General features: G+C 33.7%; 1 protein-coding gene across 1 annotated transcript in view; it reads left to right on the plus strand.

The window, feature by feature from the left end:
• Positions 1–10,240, plus strand: part of pygmb (phosphorylase, glycogen, muscle b) — a 30,965-nt gene extending 20,725 nt beyond the window's left edge. The window contains exons 15-20 of the mRNA XM_056461261.1: positions 1,420–1,478; positions 1,563–1,704; positions 3,642–3,849; positions 4,593–4,727; positions 5,259–5,325; positions 7,739–10,240. Of these exons, the coding sequence (XP_056317236.1) occupies positions 1,420–1,478; positions 1,563–1,704; positions 3,642–3,849; positions 4,593–4,727; positions 5,259–5,325; positions 7,739–7,888 (761 nt within the window). The 3' untranslated portion in view covers positions 7,889–10,240. The remainder of the gene's footprint in view (positions 1–1,419; positions 1,479–1,562; positions 1,705–3,641; positions 3,850–4,592; positions 4,728–5,258; positions 5,326–7,738) is intronic.
• Positions 10,241–11,570: the final 1,330 nt, after the last annotated feature.

Genomic DNA, 11,570 nt, shown 5'->3' on the forward strand with positions numbered 1-11,570 from the left:
ACTACGCCGACCAGCAAATGGTGGCGCGAACCCAGCGTCAGTGGCCAACGTCATCAACACGAAATGGGGATCCTCCAATGCCATTCGAACCTGTAACACATGCATAAAACAAAACATACAAACAAACGCACACACATAAGCTCAAAATACGTTCTGCAAGCCAACGTAACACATTAGAGTCATAGTGCAATCCGTAAGAATCATATTACTCATAGTAAATCAGAAGATTCCAGATTTTCAAATAGTTGTATCTCAACCAGAATGCTAGAGTGTTTCAACCGTCACTGCTGAGTTGCGACTGGAAGGGTATCTGAGGAAAAAACAAATACCAGAGTAATTGCTGGTTCATTCCACTGTGTTGATCCCTGATAAAGCAGAGAATAAGCTGAAAGTGAGTGAGTGTAACTGAGTAATAACAGCTTTATAATACAATACATAAATATACATAATACATATATATTAATTTAATATATTATTGTATAAGTAATATTTTTACTTCAATCTTATAAGTGATAGTTACACTACAAGTTACAGCAAAACGAAGCATTACAGTAACATGTAATTATTAATAACTTACTGCTCAACACAGTTTCCCATGCAAAAGCCAACTAATCCATATCTTACACACTACTGAAATTTTTTGAGAATTGACATGACATGTTACACAGCAAAATGACGTTTCTTTGCATTGTTTTTCACAATAAAGGTTTTACAATAAAATCATTTGTCCACTATATTTGTTTGCATATACTTTTTGAAATCAGGCTGAATAAAATTTATATATACAGTTGAAGTCAAATTTATTAGCCCCCATTTGAATTTCTTTTTTTAAATATTTCCTAAACAATGTTTACCAGAGCAAGGAAATTTTCACAGTATGTCTGATAATATTTTTTCTTCTGGAGAAAGTCTTATTTGTTTCATTTTGGCTAGAACAAAAGTAGCTTTTAATTTTTTAAAGGCCAATTTTTAGCCATTTTAAGGTCAAATTTATCAGCCCCTTTAAGCTATATTTGTTTTGATAGTCTACAGAACAAACCATCGCTACACAATAACTTGCCTAATTACCCTAACCTGCCCAGTTAACCTAATTAACCTAGTTAAGCCTTTAAATGTCACTTTAAGCTGTATAGAAGTGTCTTGAAAAATATCTAGTTAAATATTATTTACTGTCATCATGGCAAAGATAAAATAAATCAGTTATTAAAACTGTTATGTTTAGAAATGTGTTGAAAAAAAATCTTCTCTCTGTTAAACAGAAAATAATTCAGGGGGGCTAATAATTCTGACTTCAGCTGTACATTGTATTTAGTAGCAGTTATTAACTTCCAAGTATAAAAGCTTATCAGTTATAATTACAAGTCAAAAATTCTATACCAGTGCATCCCTACATTTAACTTTACCATTTCCTCCAATCAGGCATCAAGAAGGAGCCCAACAAGGCCTGGACTCCTAGGACCATTATGATTGGAGGAAAGGTGAGACTGATCACTCGCTGACCACTCAGATTTGTACTTTTCTGAAAGTCTGAAGGCTAATCGTTCAATTCGCTCCTCTTTCAGGCTGCTCCTGGTTATCACACAGCTAAGATGATCATCAAACTGATCACGGCAATCGGAGACGTGGTAAATAATGATATCGTGGTTGGAGATCGTCTGAAAGTCATCTTCCTTGAGAACTACAGGGTTACACTGGCTGAGAAAGGTTGGATTGCTTTTTTCAGTTCAGCTTTTTTAGGCTTATTTGTTGACTAAAAATTTATTTTAGTAAATGAAAACTAAACTACTATTACTATTAGTATTATTATTACCATTATACTATTTTGCTAATATATAATAATGAATAAAAAAAAAAAAAAAAAATGAAACTAAAAACTAATTTTAACTTAAAACTTATTATTTGAACATATTTTAAGTTATTAAAACTTACAGAAATAAAACAATTATTAGCAAAAATAAATGACGATTAAATCATCAGATTTAAGAAGCACTCATTTTATGATGGAAAATATGACCTGTGGCTGTTAGACAACACCTATGAAAGTGCTTTTTACACCAAACACATCAGTCAAGTGCATGCTTAAGTACCAATAATATAAAACATCTTTTCTCCATCTGCCCAAAAGAAAAAAAGAAACTAGCCACGTCTAACTGCATTTAAAAGGATACATTTATTTTTAACATGAACAAGTTTGTCTTGAGTTCTTCATGTTTACTTTTATACATTTAAGTTGCATTCATGGTTTGGGGTTCAGTGTTTCTTCAAACAATTATTCTATTTTTATTACTAAGAGATTAATGTAAACTGTGCAAAAACTAAACTTTGTGTTTTGATAATACACCTCATTTTGTATTTAATTATGAGGTTTAAATGCTGCATTTTAGTGACATTTAAGCACTATTTTTTAGCTGGATTAGCCTGTCGGATGGTCATCATAACCACACTTTTTGATATACCAAAAATATTTCCTAAAGATTTATAATAAGGAAATGTGAAGTAATACTTATTTTTAAAATACATATTTATTACATCCAATATCATTAGAAACAACTGGAATCTGTTAAAGTTTTCAACTAAAAACTGTAGTCTATTGTCATTTATAATATATAAATAATAACAAACCTTCACAATCAACTTTCCTCAGTCAGAATTTGGCCATTTAAATAAAAAAATAATTAAAACATAATAATAATAATAATAATAATAATAATAATAATAATAATAACAACAACAACAACAACAACAACAACAACAACAACAACAATAATAATAATAATAATAATAATAATAATAACAACAACAACAATGTATAGCTTCACAATTTTTCTAGCCTCTCTTGTAAAAAAGTACATTTAAGATTCATGGATAACAACAATAGTATTCAAATCCATTTCAATATGGTCCGCTTTTGGTGCTTCACACTTTTTTATTGCTCATATTTTGTTTCAAGAATAAGGTCCAGGATTTAGAATAAAAGTTGCCTGTAAAATGTTTTCTCTGTTTAAAACCAATACAGTAGTGAAATATGACTTCACTTACATCAGATTGTAAAATGAAAATATTTTTTAGCATTGGTCAAAACAGACTAGCTAAAGTCACACTGAAGTGACACCCAATTGCGCTTGATCGCAAGCCTTTTTCACTCGTCACTATGGATGATGGCATAGCAGTCAAAATAGGACAAATGAGCTCATGTATGGGGCAAATTCTAGACGTTTGTCAGTGAGGTGCAGGTCCTCCTTGGCTACAGGCCTGTTTTGTTAACTCTGTAAAACTGTAATTACTAAAACTAAAACCAAAATAGAAATGTGTTCACAAAATAAAATCTAAATGAATCTAACAAAACCATTTATTAAACAAAGTAAAACTAAACTGAACTTTAAATCCAATTTAAAAATGTATTATGCGCATTGTTGGATTTGCTCTTCAGCCTTTAGACTTGTTAGCAGTGACATTTACTTTACACTAAACTGAACTCTGATAACTGGACTGAAGCCGATTTAATTTACTAGAACTACAACAATATACATAGTAAAAGTGTAGAAATAAAGATGAAATGAACTAAATTAAAATAAAAAATAGTTTCAGAATTTAGGAACTCACCCTTCTCTCTTAGCTTACTTCAGTCTGTCTTTTTACAGTCATCCCGGCTGCTGACCTATCCGAGCAGATTTCCACAGCAGGAACAGAAGCATCTGGAACGGGCAACATGAAGTTCATGCTGAACGGAGCTCTGACCATCGGCACCATGGATGGGGCTAATGTGGAGATGGCTGAAGAGGCTGGAGAAGAAAACCTCTTCATCTTCGGCATGAGAGTGAAGGATGTGGAGGCTATGGATAAGAAAGGGTAATATAACATGTTTAATAAGCAACGTCCTGAATTGATTTGGAATTTTTTGTGCCTTCATTTATGTATGTATGTTTTGTAGGTGGAGAATTTAGCATTTATTTAACATTAACATTTACATTTTTGATACACTACTATTTAACATGCAACTACATGTATTATTTGTCTAAAATATGCATATAAAAGAAGAAATTATCGACTGGAAAATTTTTTATAATCGTTTAGTCATGACAACAAACAGTGGGGGAAATAAGTATTCATCACATCATCATTTTATATATATATATATATATATATATATATATATATACATATATAAATATATATATATATATATATATATATATATATATATATATATATATATATATATATATATATATATATATATATATATATATATATATATATATATATATATATATATATATATATAATTAAAAATAATTTTTTCCACTATTGAGCTATATATCTATATAAAATAAAAGGTTTTGCTTTCTAGGGGTATTATACATTTAAAAAATATCTAGTAGGGTACAGTGTGTCTCTTTTCTGAAAAACGTGAAAAGGTTTATGCATTGTAAGTCAATTTATTAAAAGTTTATCCACATAATTAAAGATGTTGGCATAAGAAAACAAAAAGTATATTAAAATTAGCTGATTTTATTGTACTGAAGGAAAGATACAATTAAAGTTATCAGATCCGGAGCTGCTTGACTTACTTTAAGTTGATTTGTTTCCAGATACGATGCCATGGAGTATTATAACCGCATTCCAGAACTGAAGCAAGCCATGGATCAGATTTCTGGAGGATTCTTCAGCCCTGCAGAGCCTGACCAGTTTAAAGACATCGTCAACATGCTGCTGCATCATGACAGGTTAAAAAACATATATTTAAGGCCCTGTTTCCATCATGTGTTTTCAGATATCCAACCACAAGTGGCCAGTAAAGATGTATTACTGTTTCCATCTGGTATTTACATGTTCAAATACGTCTCTTCTGACCACTTGTACTTAGATTTGCTCAGATTTATTTTGTCATTCTCGATATTACAACATTGGATCAATGAATGCAATGTGTGAGTACTATTGAATAAACAAACTCTATCTTACATACATTACCATCATGTTAAAAAGCAAGCAAGTGATCAGGATGTGGATGCGATGATCATAGTCTGTATGGATACCTTGATTTGACTTGATCTAATAATCACAAATTAGTTTAGTATTTAGTTAGATGGACAGTTTGTGGTGTTTTGTGGCTGTTTTAATGCATTTGAGTGTTTCAACAAAGACTGATGAAAGTGAACATCAATACCAAGTGTAAATGGGGTCATTACTTTGGGTTAGTCACAGTTAAAATGATATAAATAGTCATGTGGATTAAATTTTGATTGTCTGGTGTTTAGATTCAAGGTGTTTGCTGACTATGAAGACTACATCAAATGTCAGGACAAAGTCAGTGCCCTCTATAAGGTTTGTATTACAGAAAACTAAAAATAGTTTGACAACACTAATAGTTTGGCATATATTGGATGAGGAGTCTAGCATAATGCCTTGCAAATGGTTTATTTGTTGCACACTTTGACTTTCTTTTTCTAGATATCATATTTCCTATTCTAGAATACAGAAATTCATTACTGTTTGAAAGTTTGGGGTCAGTAATATTAGATTTTTATAATAAATTAATGCTTGAATTCAACAAAGCTGATATTAAATTGATCAAAATTGACAGTAAAGCAATGTATAATGTCAAAAAAAGTTATTTCTGTTTCAAGTAAATGCTGTTCTTGTGAATTTTCTGTTCATCAAGCATCCTGAAAAAACAATTAACAGGCTTTCCACTAAAATATTAAGAAACAATATGTGATATATAGGGATAGATGATTCTCGAGCATCAAATTGGCAAATCAGATTTCTGAAGGATAATTTGACATTGAAGAATGGTAAATTCTCGATTTATCCTCAATAAACATAGCAAATTCTTAGCAGCCCTTACCTTTCGAACTAAAGCGTATATGAACAAGATGAGTGATTAATATTTTTGTTCTCTTTTATTGTTATTATTTAGCATTACTCCCAAGTTTTAGGGTTATAAATTCAAGATGGCTTTTCTCTTACTCACAGTAATATGTTTATTTAAAAACATAAGTGAAATGACTCACTAATAATGTGTAGTTTTACATAGTGCTGAAGATTCAGTGTGCTTTAAAGGGATAGTTCCCCTAAAAATGATATACTCACTATTTACTCACCCTCAAGTGGTTCTAAAACTTTCCTTTCTTCTGTTGAACACAAGAGATAGATATTTTGAAGAAAGATGAAAACCTGTAACCGTTGACTTTCTTTTTCTAGAATACAGAAATTCATTACTGTTTGAAAGTTTGGGGTCAGTAATATTAGATTTTTATAATAAATGAATACTCAAATTCAACAAAGCTGATAATAAATTGATCATTTCTGTTTCAAGTAAATGCTGTTCTTGTAAATTTTCTGTTTATCAAGCATCCTGAAAAAAACAATTATCAGGCTTTCCACAAAAATATTAAGAAACAATAGATGATGTATAGGGATAGATGATTCTCGAGCATCAAATTGTCAAATCAGAATAATTTCAGAAGGATCATTTGACATTGAAAAATGGTAAATTCTCCATTTTTCCTTATTAAGCATTACAAATTCTTACCAGCCATTACCTTTCAAACTATAGCATATATGAATAAGATGAGTGATTAATATTTGTGTTCTTTTTTATTGTTATTATTTAGTACAGTGGTTCAGGTCGCAGGACAATGAGGGGTCGCTTGGCAATTTCCAAAAATGATTATATTCTAAAAGTTATTGAACTATTAGAATCACCATATTTTATCCATAACCTACTGAAGAACAAAAGAGTAGTTATTAGTAACATTGTCAACATATTGTTAATTAACCTTAAAAAACAACATGCAAATAAAAATCCACCAGCCTTTCAATTCTTTTGCGACCCCTGGGGTAATTACGTTATATTAAAGACACCACAATAGTGTCAGATGCAGCACATTGATTTTATGGCACCAGGTTAAATTTTCTGACTCCTTTACAGCACTCACGTACATTAAAAATAAATACATAAAAAAATAAAAGCTGAACCTGGAGGATTGTCTCTGAGTGGCGTTCTCCAAAATTAAACAAGGAACAGACTTGGGCCTATTGGTGTGTGCGCTGTTGTGTGCAAAGATTATATATTTATAACCCCCTCAGAGAATATTGTGGGTCGCGGGTTGAAAAGTTTGGGAACCCCTGATTTAGTACACTAGCATGACTCCATGTTTCAGGATTATAAATTCAAGTCGGCTTTTCTCTTACTCCCAGTAATATGTTTAAAATACTTATGATATGATTCACTAACAATGTGTAGGTTTACATAGTGCTTAACATTCATTGTGCTTTAAAGGGGTAGTTTACCTAATAATTCAGCCTCAGGTGGTTCCAAACCTTTTCTTTCTTCTGTTGAACACAAGAGGAAGATATTTCGAAGAAAGCTGGAAACCTGTAACCATTGACTTCCATAATAGGAAAAACAAATACTATGGAAGTCAATGATTACAGGTTTCCAGCTTGTAACCCTGTAATCCAGCCTGTACTCATTGACTTCCATAGCATTTGTTTTTCCTATTATGGAAGACAATGGTTACAGGTTTCCAGCTTTCTTCAAAATAACTTCCTCTTGTGTTTAACAGATAAAAGAAACCCATAAAGGTTTGAAACAAGTAAAGGATGAGTAAATGATGACAGAATTAAAATTTTTGTGTGAACGATCTCTTTAAACATCTTACATACAGCAGAAACACAACAATGCAGCAAATGTGACTCAACTCTTGTTCCTCTCTCCTTCGTTCTCAAACAGAATACTAAAGAATGGACCAAGATGGTAATCCACAACATTGCCGGCTGTGGCAAATTCTCCAGCGACCGCACCATCAGTCAGTACGCCCGTGAGATCTGGGGCATGGAGCCCAGTCTGGAGAAGATCGCGGCCCCAGACGACTCCCGCTAAACCCCTTCCATGGTATCAAAATGTATTGTCGTAGCCGTTCTCACATTCAGTTTATTTACCATTGTGAAAAAATGTATACAGGTGATTTTTAACGTCAAAAGTCGTAGGAGCTCCGTCAGACAGCCAGAATACCTCACGCATTGTCTCTGCATCCCTGCTCCGACCTTTGTGTGGCATGTTCATATAGATAGAATATATGTTGGTGTAAGAATGTTAGATTTCTCGTGAAATATTACGAAAAAGCTATGATGTATCCTTCTACCATGCCGAATGAACAGCACAGCCTCATCCTGGAGAGCTGAACAAACACTGTGAGGACAAAATATAGTATTTTGCCACTCGTTATAGCATGATGGTGACTGTTATGAAAGCGATTTAAAGGGGCAGTTCACTCAAAAACACTAATTCTGTCATTATTTAATTGGTTTTCAGAGTTGTAGGATTTTTTTTTGTTTGGATGAATACAAAAGAAGATATTATGAAGGATATTACGAGGTCCCCATTAGCTCATCCATCCATTTTTATGCGCATTTTGGATTGTTGCATAAAAAGTGTTTAATTGAAACACCAAGATGCGCATGAATGTCAATAAATGCAAATCAAAATCTTAAAAGCGCAAATGAGTAGGGTAAACTTTTAATCCGATTAGAAAAAAATACACGTAAGCTATGGTGGAAACACATTAACTAAGAGTTTCTCGACCACGTTCCTGGAGGACGACCAGCTCTGCACATTTTCCATGATTTTTAACCAAACACAGCTGATTCAGAACATTAGAAGAGACTGAAAGACCTGTAATGTGTGTGACAGACAAAAGAGACATACAAAACATGCAGTGCTGGTGGTCTTCCAGGAACGTGGTTGAGAAACACTGGTTTAAATCGAATAAACTGCTGAATGTGCATCAAAAAATCATGTTTATACACTCAAAAATGACTTAAAATACGTTGAAACAACACATTTCTTTTGGGTTTTTTGGGGACAACTTGTTTTATGTTCATTACACTTTAATATGTAAAAACGATTACATTACGTTAACTTATTTAATTTGTGTTGGGACAACATGAAGTAATTGTGTTTAGGTCTTGTGACAGATTTGTCGGCTACACATCCATGACGAATCTCCCGTTCCACCACTTTCCAAAGGTGCTCTATTGGATTGAGATCTGATGACTGTGGAGGCCATTTGAGTACAGTGGACTCATTGACATGTTCAAGAAACCAGTCTGAGATGATTCGCTCTTTATGTGTGGTACCCAGTATTTTTCTTTAAAGTGTGAGGAAGTTACGATTTTGTTCTCCTTGACTCATTGGATGGAAACGGTGATCCATTCGTGAATCTTTTATGTGATATTCAAGTTGTTTGCGTAAATCTAATTCACATATTTGACTTTCCATTGTCCAATTTTTCCAAACTATGGAAGTCAATGGGACCGATTAGCATCTTGGTTATTAACATTCATCAAAATATCTTCTTTTGTGTTCAGCAGAACAATTAAACACATACAAGTTTTTAAGCGTAAATAAGAACCTGTTAATGTTTGAGTGAACTATTCTTTTAAGAAACCTCCAAATTTGGGGCTTTTGTGTGTGTGTGTGTGTGTGTTGTGGCAAAATGTTTGATTATTGAAAACACTCCATTTCAGTGTATGACAAGCAGTTATCACATGAACAATGTCGGGAATGTGGTACATTTACAGTCATAATTCTTGTTTAAAATAACCTGCCTTAACCATATGAGTGTTGTTTGCGTGTGTTAAGGTCCAAATCTCTGCCTGTCGATGCTCAAGACTTGTTCTTCCACCCGTAGAGCTTCTTCCTTCAGCACTTTAAGCATGATCTGTCACTTTTGTCCTGTTACTGTAGCTCTTCCCACATGCGCATCTACTTGTAACTCTGTTTTCACACCCCACACGACAAGACCTGCAGGAATGATGGGGCCCTGCAGAAAAACTTGAGTCCAGGAAGGCTGCAAAACTAATATAGCACTGAAGTGTGATTCTGCGCACCTGCGTTAGAGACCATGAAATGTATTTATCTGTATTTTATGATAGAATTATATTTGAAGATCTTGTAACAATGTATCATGCATTGCATTTGCAGGAAGGGGCTACCTAGAAAACTGTACTTTAGATCCACAACTAAACTAGGAATAAGATCTTGGTTTAGTGGTACTGGAGTTTTTATTTGTGGTTCCTTGTCACCAGCCTGCCCCCTTCAACAATGTGATCAAGATCTTTATTCGCTGAATGTTTTGCCCATATTGTGAGTGACAACGCACACAAAACAGACCTGCTGATACCCTTCAAGAGTGCATTAAGAGTGTAAAAAATAAAACAGTAACTAATCACAGTGTCTGGTTTGTTTTTAGTTTATACTCTCACCGGCCACTTTATTAGGTACACCTTTATAATACCAGTTTGGTACTACAACAAGGTACTGGAAATATCAAGATCCTCTTGAGATTTTGGTATATATATTGAACAATAGAGCGTCGCACAGTTGCTGCAGATTTGTCAGCTGCACATCCATGATGTGAATCTCTCATTCCACCACATCCCAATGGTGCTCTATTGAATTGAGATCTGGGAACTGTTGAGGCCATTTGAGACCAGTAAACTCATAGTCATCTTCAAGAAACCAAAGTGTGCCAAGAAAATATCCCCTCACCATTACACCTCCGCCACCAGTCTGAACCGTTGATACAAGGCAGGGTGGATTTGTGACCCTACCATTCAAATGTTGCAGCAAAAATTGAGACTCATCAGACCAGGCAACGTTCTACAAATCTTCTATTGTCCAATTTTGGTGAGCCTGTTTCCTGTTCTTAGCTGACAGGAGTGGGACCTGGTGTGGTCTACTGCTGCTGTGGCCCATCTGCCTCAAGGTTGGACATGTTGTACGTTCAGAGATACTCTTCTGCATAACTCTGGTGTAACGAGTAGTTATGTGAGTTACTCTTGCCTTTCTATTAGCTCGAACCAGTCTGCGTCCACAGAACTGCCGTTGTAATCTTCTGTTTTTCGGACCATTCTCTGTAAACCCTAGAGATGGATGTGCGTAAAAATCCCAGTAGATCAGCAGTTTCTGAAATGCTCAAACCAGGCCGTCTGGCACCAACAACCAACAACAAATCACCTTTCTTCCCTATTCTGATGCTCGGTTTGAACTGCAGCAGATCGTCTTGACCATGTCTACATGCCTAAATGCTTTGAGTTGCTGCCATGGCTGATTAGAAATTAATTTTAACAAGTAGTTGGACTATACTAACGGGCAGTTTATCCATTAAATAGTTTGAAGACTGTAATATATTTTTTGATTTTGCTAACCAAGGCTATGTTTATTTAAGAGGGAAAAAAAGTGAGTTTTTATTGCAATTTTATTCCTGTAATAGCTGAATTTTCTGCAGTTATTACACTCCAAAACTAATTTTGACACTTGTTCAAACTACACAATTCTTCTGTTTTCTGGGTACAAATAATAGTTTTATGTTTAATCCACTTAAACTTGTAAAAACGATTAAGATTTGTGTTGAGAGTATACTCCAGTTTTCCACAGTCACATGGTCCTAAAAATGCTAATATATAATATACTGATTTAGTGCCATCATACATGTTTAGGACTCTTTGATGAACATAAAGAGCTAAATAACATTATTTAAAATATAGTGTTGTGTAATAAA

The sequence above is a fragment of the Danio aesculapii genome, chromosome 7, assembly GCF_903798145.1.
Source record: "Danio aesculapii chromosome 7, fDanAes4.1, whole genome shotgun sequence".
In the NCBI taxonomy this organism is placed as follows: domain Eukaryota; kingdom Metazoa; phylum Chordata; class Actinopteri; order Cypriniformes; family Danionidae; genus Danio; species Danio aesculapii.